At 41.9% G+C, this 17,311-nt stretch overlaps 1 protein-coding gene across 6 annotated transcripts in view; it reads left to right on the forward strand.

The window, feature by feature from the left end:
• ADGRG2 (adhesion G protein-coupled receptor G2) overlaps window positions 1-17,311 on the forward strand; it is a 204,558-nt gene that overhangs the window by 126,705 nt on the left and 60,542 nt on the right. The window contains exons 6-11 of one of the 6 annotated variants that reach the window (XM_077480745.1): window positions 1,940-1,996; window positions 4,928-4,990; window positions 8,032-8,109; window positions 10,272-10,406; window positions 12,916-12,993; window positions 15,136-15,189. In XM_077480745.1, coding sequence (XP_077336871.1) covers window positions 1,940-1,996; window positions 4,928-4,990; window positions 8,032-8,109; window positions 10,272-10,406; window positions 12,916-12,993; window positions 15,136-15,189 — 465 coding nt within the window. The remainder of the gene's footprint in view (window positions 1-1,939; window positions 1,997-4,927; window positions 4,991-8,031; window positions 8,110-10,271; window positions 10,407-12,915; window positions 12,994-15,135; window positions 15,190-17,311) is intronic. The other 5 variants (XM_077480746.1, XM_077480748.1, XM_077480747.1 and 2 more) reach the window with 5 other exon arrangements.

Consider the following 17,311-nt stretch of genomic DNA (forward strand, 5'->3'; position numbering starts at 1 on the left):
CTTGTGGTAATGAAGCCTAAGAAGGATTTATTAAAGTGTACCTTTCAACCTTTTTAAACATTTGAAATCTCATATTGATGACTTTTAGGCCTCTTGCAAACTGGACATTAAAATAATTTATAAAAACACCAGTAGCTTTACAGTGTGTTTTTCAACATTTTTGCAATAGCGTTTATTAGCTTTTTTGAACATTTTTCTGCATCCGCGTATTTTTTTTTTCTTTTTTCAATGACTCTACTAGTTTGGGTTTTTTTTACAGCCAAAACACACCCCAGCTGAAAATTGCTGATAACAGCCTATGTGTGCGTGGACACATAGGATAACATGATGGGGAGTTTATTGACTTTCGAAAAAAAAACATCTGAAGCCAAAAACAGCAGCTGTAAAAACGTCCAGTGTGGCTTAGAGTGAACAATTTAAAGGGCTGATGGGTTCACTTTCAACACGCATGCATATGCAATAAGGTTGATTTACTGAAAGAGTAGAAGCTGTTCACTTAGAAAGTACATGTTCATTTTATGTATGTTAGGGTATGAGTATGAAGATGTGTTTACATTACATATTCATGTGCTAGATAAAAATACTTTTTTTTTATTTTATTTTTATTTCCCAATCCAATGAGCATTCAAAGAGAATTAAGCTTCCCCGTGTTCATTATACGTTTATTTTTGCAAACTGAGCATACAATTTACTAGGTGATCAGCCTCTACTTGTTTAGTAAACCAATCCACAAATGAGTCTACATTCGTTCCTATGGATAATTTTGGGGTGAAACTCGGACCCTCAAGCTATGTACCAGCCATAATTAGCTTGAATTCATTTTAATATTGCATTATGAATTCGGCCTTTATGTTTTAATTAGCTGATGAATATTCTCCTTTCTATTGTGATGAGCCATTCATGTCCTGCAATCATGTTACTTGTGTCACCCCGCCACCTACAACATATCAAATACAAGTTTAAGGCTTATTTGCCACTTGCCTGGTGATACAATCAACAAAGGTCTGATGAAGATCACTTTTAGGCTGGATTCACACTTATGCATTTTTGTGCTTTTTGCATTTTGCAGATTGGCACTACAGAACGTGTTCCATAGGAAATCATCTTAAATGGACTGCAGTGCAAATCTGCAAAATGCAAAAAGCACTAAAACTGCATAGGTGTGAATCCAGCCTAAGTTCACACCAGATACAGTTCCGTGCTCTTTTTTCTGCACTAAAACTGCATGCACAGTGTTTTCCATGTATTCCAATGGCTCTAGTTCACACCATGCAGTCAGTTTTCGTTGCAGAATCAGACCAGAAACTGACCGGAAGCTGACTGCACTGGTGTGAACTAGAGCCATTGGAATACGTGGAAAACACTGTGCATGCATTTTTATGGCCAGTTTACACCACACAAATGCACTCCGCATAGCTTCCAGATCAATTTTTGCTTACAGTTCACACCACACGCAGTTCCAACGCGATTGCCTTTTCGATACAATTTGCAATGTACCATTTAGGCTGGATTCACACCTATGCATTTTTTGTGCTGTTTGCATTTTGCAGATTTGTACTACAGAACGTGTTCCATAGGAAACAATGTTAAATGGACTGTAGTTCAAATCTGCAAAATGCAAAAAGCACTAAAAATGCGTAGGTGTGAATCCAGCCTAAAGCTCTGTGCAGAAAAAAATGCAGCATGCTCTACTTCATTTTCTGCACTGGAAACTAACTGGAACTGACTGCATGGTGTGAACTAGAGTTATTGAAATACATGGAAAACACTGTGCATGCATTTTTAGTGCAGAAAAAGAGCGCACGGAACTGCACCTGGTGTGAACTAGCACTTAACTTTTTTTTTCACAGACTGTCAAGTGATTACATCCTGCAAATGTAATTTTAATCCTTATTCTACCACTACCTCTTTGCTCTAACATTGTGATTTGTTGAATCAGGATCAAGTTCATCTACGAATCCGACAAATGACCAACCTGCCTACACCTCTACCACAGGTATGTACTGTAAAGCCTTTGTCAATGTGTAACCAACTAATAATCATCAATATTATACTCTAATATTACACATAAAAGCAGAACCTCTTATCTACGCTTTTAAAAAGATTTACAACCTAAAAAGTAAATGTCAGATTGCCTCCTGGGTGTATGATTCCATACCTTAAAGCTGAACTTTGAGCACAAATATGTTCCTTTAAATATATCCCATAATAGTAACAAAGTATATAAATCAATTTTGTGTACGCCAAATGCCTTTGCACACCCAGATATTGTAAATGTATCAGTGGCACCTTTACTGTGCTGTACATAGCCTGTGTAGAGAGCAGAGATGTGGGAGGGGCCTAGCAGGCTCTACCCACTACTGGCTGTCTGCAGAAAATGAAGGGAAGGGCGGAGACAAGACTAGTCACCCCGCACAAGAATAGAGAGCAGCAGTGACTGGTCTTTATTACAGGAAGCTCCTGTTTAGAAGTAAAGTTTCACACTGGATTACTGCACAGATCTGAGAATAAAATACATAAGTAAACACAAAGCACACCAAGATTCAAGTAAGAATACACATGCCTCTTGCATTTACACTATAGTTCCTCCTCTCGGAGTTCAGCTTTAACCTCCCTGGCGGTACGATTATTTCAGATTTTAGGTGCTGAAAGTGGTACAATTATTTTGCATGGAAATTTGGCGTTTTATATTGTAGTCCTGTAATTCTTAGGAATAACTCACTTAAATCCGTCCAAACCAGAGTCTAGCAGACATCCCGGGTATGATAAAGTCAGAAAAATGAAATCATAAATTATAATATAAAAAAATAACTATAAATAATTATACCAAATAATAATATAATAATAATAAAAACTATTCAATAATGTAATCAAATCAAAAACACAGAAATTTGCTCAGTTGCAGAATTGTCACTGTCATTACTTTTCAGTGTTTGATGACGAATTTCCTTTACAAATCACTATCGCTCAATTCTGCGAGTGATTCTAATTTATTATCGCTGTTTTCTAGCTGGTCTAAAACCTCTTTTGATGTAAAGGGACAGTTTTGGTTGCTATGGACAATCTCCAGTTTCCAGGCATAAAGAACAGTTTTTATAATATAAAACTACATGCAGGACACTGGGCAGACCACTAGGGACAAAGGGGATGTGAAATAATTACATACAGTAACGTAATCTGTTATACTGTATGTAATGTGTGTGTTTTACTTTTTGAATTTGGCGCCGTTCTCCGTTCCCATGCGTCGCTCGCAGGGAACGGAGCTCGGCTCCGTGATACATCGAGTGGCGTACGAGCCGATCACACTGCGGGGAGACATCGCTGGATCCAGGGGATAAGGTAAGCATACTCATCCTGGATCCTGCGATGCACCGCTAATGGTGCTGAATTTTCACCCTGAGCCAGACTCAGGAATACTGCCAGGGGGGTTAATTTCTTGTAAATCATCCACAAACACCAATTGTGTCTAAAAGTTGCTGATTTGATTTAGTTGATTTTCCCGTAATACCATATTAGTGGATACTCCATATAAGACATCATTTCAAAGTTCTGTACACTCATGTACACATTCTTAGCAGTATTTCAGTGTTTCTTTTGAATTCTGTAGTTTCAGGACTATTTTAAACAGAGCTCTACAGAAAGGTTCATTACAACTTCAGCATACCTCCCAACTTTTTGGTATAGAAATTAGGTACACCTATTAGCAAATGTACGTAGGCATAGGACATACACCTACCACGCCCCCTTAAAGAGGTTGTAAACCCTCATGGTTGTTCACCTTAATGAATTCTATGAATTAAGGTGAAAAACCTTCTGTATTGCTGCAGCCCCCCATTTTACATACTTGAAATCTGTCATCTTCTATCCAGGAAGGAGCACACCAGCTGGTGTCTCATGTCCTGATAGGATAGATTGATAGCAGCGCAGCCATTGGCTCCTTCTGCTGTCAATGAAATCCAATGACGCGGACCTGGGGGAGGGGCCGAGTCCTGCATTCTGTGTGAATGAACACAGATGCAGGACTAGGGAGCACGCCCGCACGGGTGTCCAAGGAGAGCAGTTCTCCTATGTGGACACTCGATGCGTGAGGGAGCTACCAGCACCAGCGGGGGACACCAGAAAAGGCGGATTGGGGCCACGCTGTGCAAAACAAACTGCACAGTGGAGGTAAGTATGACATGTTTGCTATTTAACCACTTCCCGCCTGGCTACCACCAAAAGAAAGCTTTATTTGTGGGAACAAGATGATAAAAAATTTGTTTGAGTACAGTGTAACATGACCGTGCAATTGTCATTCAATTTGCGACAGCACTGAAAGCTGAAAATTGGCTTGGGCAGGAATAAGGTATAAGTGCCTGGTATTGAAGTGGTTAAAAAAACAAGGGTTTACACCCCCTTTAAAGGAGAACTGAACAAAAAAAATACAAATTAAAGAGAATTAAACAAATATTAGTTCTTTTTTTTTTTTTTTTTACCACTACTATTCCTTAATACTGGCTTTTGAAATTTACAAATGCAGCAATTTTGAAATTGGACGAAAGGTTTAGCACCATGAAACACTTTCTGAAAGATAAATACTGCATTTTATTTACAACTATATAAATCAAACCAAAATGAGGAGGAAAGAGGAACAGAGGGACTTTGTTCCAAATCAGAGATAGTCTCTGGAAATCGGGGACAGTTGGGAGCTATGCTTCAGTGCCTAAAATGAATCAAACAATACCCTTTATTTTGGTACAATTGAGACCAGCCATGTACACAGCCTAAATAAGTAACAGGCCAATGTGTAAAACATCATAGTGTAGTGGTAGGACTGAATCATTCATTTATGTTAGATTTTTAGCTACATTTGTGATGCTAAACTGTATTAAAATGTATTTTGTGCTGAAATGAAATTAGGATAACTTATTTTTTTTAATTGTTGCAGCACCAGAAATAAGCAATACATCCATTGGCAATACACCACAGACATCATCAATAGGAACAAATGGTAAAAGTGGACACCGTGATTCTCTGATTCATTTATTCTGTTAACAGTTTACAGTTGCAGTGCACTAGTATGTCCGTTTCAGTATGGTAATATTGGGGGGGGATTTACTAAAACTGGTGCACACATATTCTGGTGCAGTTGAACATAGTAACCAATCAGCTTCTAACTTCAGCTTATTCAATTAACCTCTTTAGGACTGCATAGCATTGATCTGTGAACGTTGTGTCCTTTAGACACAGCTGATCAGAGATTGGGGTAAAGAGCCAATCACAGCGGTTCTTTACCATGTGTCCAATTACATCTGATCATAGTGTAAACATGATTTGCTGGTTATCGGCAATCCTTTGCTCATGCTGACAGTGCGTGAGGAGAGGAGTGTGAAAGGGGACATCTGCACTCATCATCAGGGCACTGATCATCAGTGTCCTGATGATCAGTGAAGCCCCAACAGTGCATGTCAATCAGGGCCCACCAGTGTTGCCAGTCAGTGCACATCAGTGCTGTCGTTCAGTGCCCATCAGTGCTGCCTATCAGTGCTCATTAGTGCCGTCTATCAGTGCCGTCTATCAGTGCAGCCTCATCAGTGCCACCTCATTAGTGCTGAATAGAAAACTAAGAAATTTTGTTTTTCAAAATTTCGGTCTTTTTTTCGTTTGTTTACCAAAAAATAAAAAACTCAGTGGTGATTAAATACCTCCAAAAGAAATCTGTCTAAAAAAAAAAATGATAAAAAATGTGTTTGGGTACAGTGTTGCATGATCACGCAATTGTCATTTAAGGTACTGGAAACTGAAAATGTTTTACTTTTTTACTGATCACTGTCCCCCTCATCTGTCCATCTACCTACAATACAATAATCTTAGAACAGATCTCAGCATCGGAAATGCACAGCGGTGTCTCCTCTTTTGGCTCCTGTGTACTGATGTAAACAGCCGAGGAGGGGGAGGCGGCTTTGGTTAGCTCTGCTGATAGAGGCAGAGAGACAGTCGGGGGCGGAGACCATAGTGACCTGGAATGCAGTGCCGGTATCAGTGTGTTTGGTGCTGCAGATACTGACAGGTCGCCCAGCATGGAGGGTAGTGGCGTGGAGGAGGAGAACGTTAGCTTCTCCTCCGCTTTGTGTGCTGGGCATGAGTCGCAGTTGGGACGTCACACATTTTCTAGACGCCAGGCGACTCTATCAAACAGTGGTCAGAGTCTCAGATGGAGGCAGAGTGAGTGCCAGCCCTATGGAGGGGTTTCCTCGTTCTGTCAATTTCATTCACTGTATTGTCCCGGAATGAAGGTGCCTGGCACAGGACAGACCTGCTAATTGAGGGAATGTCCCGGGCATTCCGGGACACGTTCACACACAGGGCCCTCTCTGTCTCAGTGCAGCAGCAGTAGGGGAGGAGAGAGACTGAGAGCAGGCAGACATACACAGCCCATTTTTCTGGCTCTTTCACATGACCGATAGACCTCTATGGAGTGTCCATTCAGGTCCACCTAAAAAATTGACAGGCGGACCTGAATGGACACTCCATAGAGGTCTATAGAGCGTCGGATGTCAGCGGTGACATGTCCGCTGACATCCGACCCGCTCCGAGCCGAAAAAGTGTGACGGAGGAAAAACCTATTTTTCCATCCGTCATCGGATCTGATGACAACGGACTCTGTGGTCTGTCCTCATCTGATCTCCCATAGGGGAGAGCGGCGCTCTGACAGGTCTGTCCCTGCTCAGTGTGCAGAGACACATCTGTTATCTTCCTGCTCAGCGGAGATCGATGGAGCGATCCCCGCTGAGCAAGCGGATGTTCACAGGGCGGATCATCACGGATCCGCCCCATGTGAAAGAGCCCTTCCAGCTGGCTACAATTAAATTAAGCTGATGCCTTTTTAAACTACTTAGTGAGCCAGTGACCTAGAATTAGGAAGATTTAGAAATTCCAACGCCAATTTTCTAGTTTTAGCCTCCCTGATCTACAAAATAGAACCTGGCAGGTCAGAAGTTCTGACTTCAGTTTCTTCGACCATGGTTCTGTCCAGGGGTTAAGTCCTGGGGGAAAAAGTGTGGGAACTCCCACCCAAGATCCACTCCCCCAGCAAAAAAAATGATACGCTCATATGCATATATATTTCACAGAAAATACAGTGCAACATTTATTGTAAAGTGGCAGTTTACAAAAACCAAATAAGTTAACTTAAGAAACAGGAGAAGCAAGAAAAAAGAAATAAAAAACTAACAGAATAATCACCACAAGAATGGAGGACGACAGCAGAAAACTGGAGTGGGACAGCAACAGAACGGAGGGGGGCAGCAGCAGAACGGAGGGGGACAGTAGCAGAACGGAGGGGGACAGCAGAACGGAGGGGGGCACGGAGGAAAACTGGAGGGGGACAGCAGCAGAATGGAGGGGGAGTGGGGGACAGCAGCAGAATGGAGGGTGAGTAGGGGACAGCAGCAGAACGGAGGGGTAGACAGCAGCAGAACGGAGGGGGAGTGGGGGACACAGCAGCAGAACAGAGGGGGAGCATGCTCACTGTAACTAATAAAGTGTAACACACTATCCTGGAAGTTTGTCAATGGCTCTGGCGGGCGAAAAAGTTGTGGCGGACCTCGTGGGCAGGAGGAATCGGAGGCTCAGCTCAGGAGAGGAGAAGTTGAACTGGAGAAGTCTGGCAGCTCAGAGTTGGGCTGCACTGCTAGCAATGTGCTACAGCGGCTGCGGGAGTAGTCAGCGGCGGCCCCAGGACTGCCTGGCATTGACTGGGCAGTGGGCATAGGCTGGATCCTTACCAGCAGTAAGTGTGGCTCTATCTGGTGTGGTGTCTGTGGCTGGCTGCTCTCTCTCGGAGGCGCTGCTCAGCCTAGTAACCAGTTACTCAGGCATATGCAGGACACAGCTGCTAACGGGAACTGAGTTTCTGTTGTGGAAAAAGTACAGGAACTCCGTTCCCATGCGTTCCCGCAGGACTTGAGCCCTGGTTCTGTCATGACAAAGTTCAAAGGAAAGGTACAGTATACATTATGAAATATCTGAAACATTTTTTTTTTTTTTCAGGTCTTACAGTAAGTGATGTAAGCTCCAGAACTCCTAACGATTCTCCTGCCACAAAAGACTTTCAAAACACAACTAGCGGTAAGCAGACTTTATAGTGTCACATTAAACAGACTGTTCCATTTTACATATCAACTGTTTTTAATGGGGTTGATTTACTAAAACTGGGGAGTGCAAAATCTGGTGCAGATGTGCATCCATTTCTAACTTCACCCATAGCTCCCAACTGTCCCTGATTTCGAGGGACTGTCCTTGATTTGGAGCAAAGTCCTTCTGTCCCTCATTCCTCCTCATGTGTCCCTCATTTGGGTCTGATCTATATAGATGTACAGTACAGACCAAAAGTTTGGACACACCTTCTCATTCAAAGAGTTTTCTTTATTTTCATGACTATGAAAATTGTAGATTCACACTGAAGGCATCAAAACTATGAATTAACACATGTGGAATTATATACTGAACAAAAAAGTGTGAAACAACTGAAAATATGTCTTATATTTTAGGTTCTTCAAAGTAGCCACCTTTTGCTTTGATTACTGCTCCGCACACTCTTGGCATTCTGTTGATGATCTTCAAGAGGTAGTCGCCTGAAATGGCTTTCCAACAGTCTTGAAGGAGTTCCCAGAGATTCTTAGCACCTGTTGGCCCTTTTACCTTCACTCTGCGGTCCAGCTCACCCCAAACCATCTCGATTGGGTTCAGGTCCGGTGACTGTGGAGGCCAGGTCATCTGGCGCAGCACCCCATCACTCTGCTTCTTGGTTAAATAGCCCTTACACAGCCTGGAGGTGTGTTTGGGGTCATTGTTCTGTTGAAAAATAAATGATGGTCCAACTAAACACAAACCGGATGGAATAGCATGCCACTGCAAGATGCTGTGGTAGCCATGCTGGTTCAGTATGCCTTCAATTTTGAATAAATCCCCAACAGTGTCACCAGCAAAGCACCCCCACACCATCACACCTCCTCCTCCATGCTTCACGGTGGGAACCAGGCATGCAGAGTCCATCCGTTCACCTCTTCTGCGTCGCACAAAGACACGGTGGTTGGAACCAAAGATCTCAAACTTGGACTCATCAGACCAAAGCACAGATTTCCATTTGTCTAATGTCCATTCCTTGTGTTCTTTAGCCCAAACAAGTCTCTTCTGCTTGTTGCCTGTCCTCAGCGGTGGTTTCCTAGCAGCTATTTTACCATGAAGGCCTGATTCACACAGTCTCCTCTTAACAGTTGTTCTAGAGATGTGTCTGCTGCTAGAACTCTGTGTGGCATTGACCTGTTCTCTACTCTGAGCTGCTGTTAACCTGCGATTTCTGAGGCTGGTGACTCGGATTGAACTTATCGTCCGCAGCAGAGGTGACTCTTGGTCTTCCTTTCCTGGGGCGGTCGTCATGTGAGCCAGTTTCTTTGTAGCGCTTGATGGTTTTTGCCACTGCACTTGGGGACACTTTCAAAGTTTTCCCAATTGTTCGGACTGACTGACCTTCATTTCTTAAAGTAATGATGGCCAATCGTTTTTCTTTACTTAACTGCTTTTTTCTTGCCATAATACAAATTTTAACAGTCTATTCAGTAGGATTATCAGCTGTGTACTGTATCCACCTCCTGCACAACACAACTTATGGTCCCAACCCCATTTATAAGGCTTGAAATCCCACTTATTATACCTGACAGGGCACACCTATGAAGTGAAAACCATTTCAGGCGACTACCTCTTGAAGCTCATCAACAGAATGCCAAGAGTGTGCGGAGCAGTAATCAAAGCAAAAGGTGGCTACTTTGAAGAACCTAGAATATAAGACATATTTTCAGGTGTTTCACACTTTTTTGTTCAGTATATAATTCCACATGTGTTAATTCATAGTTTTGATGCCTTCAGTGTGAATCTACAATTTTCATAGTCATAAAAATAAAGAAAACTCTTTGAATGAGAAGGTGTGTCCAAACTTTTGGTCTGTACTGTATATAAAATGCACTTTTTATCTATCCAAAAATGTTTTCCAGCAGTAAACCTTTCATCTCAAACTTTTCATCACCCTCATCCAAAGGAATGGTAGTGGTAAAAAAAAGCACTTGTGGGTTTAATCAATCTTGTTTTTTTGTAAAATTCTCCTGGGGGGGCGTGGCAAGGGGTGTGTCCTATGCCTACATACTTTTGCTGATAGGTGTCCTTCATAATTTAATACTATTAGTAAAAGAAATACTAATACATTTTTAAAGGTTTTCCTTTTTTGCTGCTTTTAGGTCTTAGCCCTTGTACACACGGTCGGATATTCCGACGGAAAATGTCCGATCGGACCGTGTTGTCAGATAATCCGACCGTGTGTGGGCTCCATCGGACTGTTTCCATCGGAATATCCGACCGACAAAGTTTTAGAGGTGGGCTATCAAATTTTCCGACAACATGATCCGATCGGACTTTGTCCAATCGTTTGTAGAGAATTCCGATCGGACAAAGTGCCACGCATGCTCAGATCAAATTCCTAAACCAAAGCTATTGGCTACTAGCCTGAACGTAGTCCCGTTGTAACAAAATAACGTCATCACGTTACGAATGATCGGATTTTCCGACAACATTGTCCGACCGTGTGTATGCAACACCAGTTTCGGACAAAATCCAATGGATTTTGTTGTCAGAATGTGCGACCGTGTGTACAAGGGCTTACAGTAAGTGATGTAAGCTCCTGAACCGCTAACGATACTCTTGTCACAGACATTTTCCTATTGATTATGATTATGTCAGATTGTTGATGGTCAAAGCGGTACAATTGTTTTGCATGGAAATTTGGCGTTTTATAATGTAGGCCTGTAATGCTAAGGAATAACACACTTAAATCTGTCCAAGCAAGAGTCTAGTAGATAGCCCGAATATGATAAAGTTTGAAACACAAAATCATAAATTATAATATAATAAATGACTGTAAATAATTATAACAAATAATAATATAATAATAATAAAAATGATTCAATAATGTAATCAAATCAAAAACACTGAAACTCAGTTGCAGAATTGTCGCTGTCATTACTTTCAGTGTTTGAGGATTAATTTCCCCACAAATCACTATCGTTCAATTCTGCTTGTGATTCTAATTTATTATCGCTGTTTTCTAGCTGGTCTAAAATCACTTTTGACATAAAGGGACACTTTTTGGTTGCTATGGGCAATCTCCAAATTCCAGGCAGAAAAAAACAGTATTTATAATATAAAAGTGCACGCAGGGCACTGGACAGACCACTAGGGACAAAGGGGGTGTGTATTTTTTTTATACAGTACTGTAATCTGTAAGATTACAGTACTGTATGTGTTTTGTGTTTTACTTTTTTGAATTTGGCGCCAATCTCCACTCCCGTGCATCGTAACGTCGCAGGGAACGGAGCTCGGCGGCACTCGGGCACTGTGTGAATCAAGCGGAGGAGCTCGCACACACAGCGGGAGGACATCACTGGATCCAGGGGACAAGGTAAGTAACCTCTCCCTGTATCCAGCGATGCGATCCCGAGTCGGGCTCGGGGTTACCGCTCGTGGTACTGAAATTGCAGCCCGAGCCAGACTCGAGGATTACCGCCAGGGAGGTTAAGGTGTGACAGTACTGGAAACTGAAAATGTTTTACTTTTTTACTGATCACTGTCCCCCTCATCTGTCCATCTACCTACAATACAATAATCTTAGAACAGACCTCAGCGTAGGAAATGCACAGCGGTGTCCCCTCCTTTGGCTCCTGTGTACTGATGTAAACAGCCGAGGAGGGGGAGGCGGCTTTGGTTAGCTCTGCTGATAGAGGCAGAGAGACAGTCGGGGGTGGAGACCATAGTGACCTGGAATGCAGTGCCGGCATCAGTGTGTTTGGTGCTGCAGATACTGACAGGTCGCCCAGCATGGAGGGCAGTGGCATGTAGGAGGAGAACGTTAACTTCTCCTCCGCTTTGCGTGCAGGGCATGAGTCACAGTTGGGATGTTACACATTTTCTAGATGCCAGGCGACTCTATCAAACAGTGGTCAGAGTCTCAGATGGAGGCAGAGTGAGTGCCAGCCCTATGGAGGGGTTTCCTCGTTCTGTCAATTTCATTCACTGTATTGTCCCGGAATGAAGGTGCCTGGGACCGGGACAGACCTGCTAATTGCGGGAATGTCCCGGGCATTCCGGGACACATTCACACACAGGGCCCTCTCTGTCTCAGTGCAGCAACAGTAGGGGAGGAGAGAGACTGAGAGCAGGCAGACATACACAGCCCATTCTTCTGGCTCTTTCACATGACCGATCCGTTCAGGTCTGCCTGTCAGTTTTTTAGGCGGACCTGAATGGACATTCCATAGAGGTCTATGGAGCATCGGATGTCAGCGGTGACATGTCCGCTGACATCCGACCCATTCTGAGCCGAAAAAGTGTGACGGAGGAAAAACCTATTTTTCCACCTGTCATCGGATCGGGTGACGACGGACTCTGCGGTCCGTCCTCATCCGATCTCACATAGCCACTCTGACAGATCTGTCCTTGCTCAGTGTGCAGAGACACACCTGTTATCTTCCTGCTCAGCGGGGATCGATGGAGCGATCCCCGCTGAGCAAGCGGATGTTCACAGGGCGGATCATCACGGATCCGCCCCATGTGAAAGAGCCCTTCCAGCTGGCTACAATTAAATTAAGCTGATGCCTTTTCAAACTACTTAGTGAGCCAGTGACCTAGAATTAGGAAGATTTAGAAATTCCAACACCAATTTTCTAGTTTTAGCCTCCCTCTACAAAATAGAAGCTGGCAGGTCAGAAGTTCTGACTTCAGTTTCTTCGACCATGGTTCTGTCATGACAAAGTTCAAAGGAAAAGTACAGTACACATTATGAAATATCTGAAACATTTTCCTTTTTTTTTTTCTTTTTTTTTTTTTTAGGTTTTACAGTAAGTGATGTAAGCTCCAGAACTCCTAACGATTCTCCTAACACAACAGACTTTCAAAACACAACTAGCGGTAAGCAGACTTTATAGTGTCACATTAACCAGACTGTTCCATTTTACATATCAACTGTTTTTAATGGGGTTGATTTACTAAAACTGGGGAGTGCAAAATTTGGTGCAGATGTGCATCCATTTCTAACTTCACCCATAGCTCCCAACTGTCCCTGATTTCGAGGGACTGTCCTTGATTTGGAGCAAAGTCCTTCTGTCCCTCATTCTTCCTCATTTGTCCCTCATTTGGGTCTGATCTATATAGATGTATATAAAATGCACTTTTTATCTATCAAAAAATGTTTTCCAGCAGTAAACCTTTCATCTCAAACCTTTCATCACCCTCATCCAAAGGAATGGTAGTGGTAAAAAAAAGCACTTGTGGGTTTAACCAATCTTGTTTTTTTGTAAAATTCTCCTGGTTGGGCATGGCAAGGGGTGTGTCCTATGCCTGCATACGTTTGCTGATAGGTGTCCTTCATAATGTAATACTATTAGTAAAAGAAATACTAATAAATGTTTAAAGGTTTTACTTTTTTGCTGCTTTTAGGTCTTAGCACTTGTACACACGGTCGGACATTCCGACGGAAAATGTCCGATCGGACCATGTTGTCGGATAATCCGACCGTGTGTGAGCTCCATCGGACTGTTTCCGTCGGAATATCCGACCGACAAAGTTTTAGAGCTGGGCTAAAAAAATATTTCCGACAACATAATCCTTGTAGAGAATTCCAATCGGACAAAGTGCCACGCATGCTCAGATCAAATTCCTAAACCAAAGCTATTGGCTACTAGCCTGAACGTAGTCCCGTTGTAAAGAAATAACGTCATCACGTTACGAACAATCGGATTTTCTGAAAACGTTGTCTGACCGTGTGTATGCAACACCAGTTTCATACAAAATCCGTTGGACAAAATCCAACAGATTTTGTTGTCGGAATGTCCGACCGTGTGTTCAAGGGCTTACAGTAAGTGATGGAAGCTCCAGAACTGCTAACGATACTCCTGTCACAACAGACATTTACCTTTTGATTATGATTATGTCAGATTTTTGATGCTCAAAGCGGTACAATTGTTTTGCATGGAAATTTGGCGTTTTATATTGTAGGCCTGTAATGCTAAGGAATAACACACTTAAATCTGTCTAATAGATAGCCGGAATATGATAAAGTTTGAAACACAAAATCATAAATTATAATATAATAAATAACTGTAAATAATTATAACAAATAATAATATAATAATAATGATTCAATAATGTAATCAAATCAAAAATGCTTAAACTCAGTTGCAGAATTGTCGCTGTCATTACTTTCAGTGTTTGATGATGAATTTCCCCACAAATCGTTATTGCTCAGTTCTGAAAGTGATTCTAATTTATTATCACTGTTTTCTAGCTGGTTTAAAACTGCTTTTGATGTAAAGGGACACTTTTTGGTTGTCATGAAAATCTCAAGTTTGCAGGCAGAAAGAACAATATATATATAATATAAAAGTGCAGGGAGGGCACTGGCGCATTAGGGACAAAAGGGAGGTGAAATAATTTGATACAGTAATGTAATCTGTAAGATTACAGTGTATTGTATGTATTGTGTTTTTCACTTTCTGAATTTGGCGCCGGGCTCCGTCCCCATGCGTTGCGATGCTCTCAGGGAACGGAGCCCGGAACTGTGATAGATCCAGCGGAGGACACGGCCCGCACACACAGCGGGGAGACATCGCAGGATCCCGAGGACAAGGTAAGAAGCTTTGCCTGGATCCTGCAACGCGAACCCTTGGGGTTACCGCTTTTGGTACTGAAAATTCACCCCGAGCCACACTTGGGATTACCGCTAGTGAGGTAAAAAACACAACTAGTGGTAAGCAGACTTTACAGTATTACATTACCCAGACTGTTCCACTTTACATATCAACTTTTTTTATTATTAATGTCTTTATTGAGTAAGGATGTTACATGATGTTTGGTAGATTCCATCTACCAGCTCAGTATGCCAGTGAACTAGAAGTTGGCAGATCAGAAGTTTTCACTTCAGTTGCTCCAACCATGATTCTGTTATGACAGTCTGGGTTCAAAGTAAATATGCTGTACAAACTGTGAAATATCTGAAAATGTAATTCTAGTAGTAAAACAAATACTAATAAATGTTTAAACTGCTGATTTTAGGTCCTACAGGAACTCCTAATGAAACATTAACAGCATTTAAAGGCACAAATAGTGGTAAGCAGACTTTACAGTATTACATTACCCAGACTGTTCCACTTTACATATCAACCGTTTTCTTACTAATGACTTTTTGAGTAAGGATGTTACATGATGTTTGGTAGATTCTGGCTTCCAACTCATTATGCCAGTGAACTAGATGTTGGCAAATCAGAAGTATTGACTTCAGTTGCTTCAACCATGGTTCTATAATGACAGTCTGCGTTCAAAGGAAATATACATTTACCGGCCACTTGGATACACCTTGCTAGTACCGGGTTGGACCCCTTTTGCCTTCAGAACTGCACCAATTCTTTGTGGCATAGATTCAACAAGCTATTGGAAACATTCCTCCGAGATTTTGGTCCATATGGATATGATAGCATCACGCAATTGCTGTAGATTTGACGGCTGCGCACCCATGATGGGAATCTGCCATTGCACCACTTCTCAAAGGTGCTCTATTGGAATGAGATCTGGTGAACGTAGAGGCCATTGGCATGGTTAAGAAACCAGAGATGATTTGAGCTTAGTGACATGGTGCATTGTCCTGCTGGAAGTAGCCATCAGAAGATGGGTACACTTTAGTCATAAAGGGATGGACATGGTAAGCAACAATACTCAGGTAGACGGTGGCATTCAAACAATGTTCAATTGGTACTAAGGGGCCCAAAGTGTGCCAAGAAACTATCCCCCACACCATTACACCACCAGCCTGAACCATTGACACAAGGCAGGATAGATCCATGATCCATGTTGTTTATGCCAAACTCTGACCCTACCATCTGAATGTCACAGCTGAAATTGAGACTCATCAGACCAGGCAATATTTTTCCAATTTTCTATTGTCCAATTTTGGTGAACCTGTGCACATTGTAGCCTCAGTTTCCTGTTCTTAGCCATCTGCTTCAAGTTTCGATGTGTTGTGCATTCAGAGATGGTAATCTGCATACCTTGGTTGTAACAAGTGGTTATTCGAGTTACTGTTGCCTTTCTATCATCTCAAACCAGTCTGCCCATTCTCTTCTGACCATTGACATCAACAAGGCATCTTCCTTGTACACACAACTGCCACTCACTGGATATTCTCTTTTTCAAACCATTCTCTGTAAACTCTAGAGATGTTTGTGAAAATCCCAGTAGATCAGCAGTTTTGTAAATACTCAGACCAGCCCATCTGGCATCAACAACCATGCCACATTCAAAGTCATTTAAATCCTCTTCGTTTCCCATTCTGATGCTCAGTTTGAATTTTAGCAAGACGTCTTCACCACATCTAGATGCCTAATTACGAGTTGCTGACATGTGATTGGCTGATTGACAATTTGTGTTACCAAGCAATTGAACAAGTGTACCTAATAAAGTGGCCAGTGAGTGTACAGTACGCATTGTGAAGTATCTGAAAAGTTGCAAAACAAATACTAATAAATGTTGTAAGCCCCAGAACTAACAATACCCTTGTCACAACAGACTTTAAAAACACAACTAGTGGTAAGCAGACTTTATATTATTACATTACCCAGACTGTTCCACTTTTATATATCAACTGTTTTATTATTAATGTCTTTATTGAGAAAGGACATTACATGATGTTTGTTGGATTCCAATTTCCAACTCAGTATGCCAATGAACTATAAGTTGGCAGATCAGGGGTTTTGACTTTACTTTAACAATGGTTTTATCATGACAATTTAAGTAAAACCTCTGCACTCCAAATAATGCTGCAATCTTCTTAGAATTGTATTCATATGATACAAAGGTAAGTACAAGGCACAACAATCTCGAGAGTCCCTGCTCCTCATTGCATGCAGTCTAATTGATAATGTGGATAATCCACTTAAATAGAAATAACAATGAAAGTTGAACAGAAGCCACTATACAGTATCTCACAAAAATGAGTACACCCCTCACATTTTTGTAAATATTTTATATCTTTTATGTGACAACACTGAAGAAATGACACTTTGCTACAATGTAAAGTAGTGAGTGTACAGCTTGTATAGCAGTGTAAATTTGCCATCCCCTCAAAATAGCTTAACACACCATTAATGTCTAAATCGCTGGAAACAAGTGAAATTGGGCCCAATTAGCCATTTTCCCACCCCGGAGTCATGTGACTTGTTAGTGTTACAAGGTCTCA

The sequence above is a fragment of the Lithobates pipiens genome, unplaced genomic scaffold (genome assembly GCF_037356315.1).
Source record: "Lithobates pipiens isolate NorthernLeopardFrog02 unplaced genomic scaffold, aLitPip1_a1.2 Scaffold_16, whole genome shotgun sequence".
Lineage (NCBI taxonomy): Eukaryota > Metazoa > Chordata > Amphibia > Anura > Ranidae > Lithobates > Lithobates pipiens.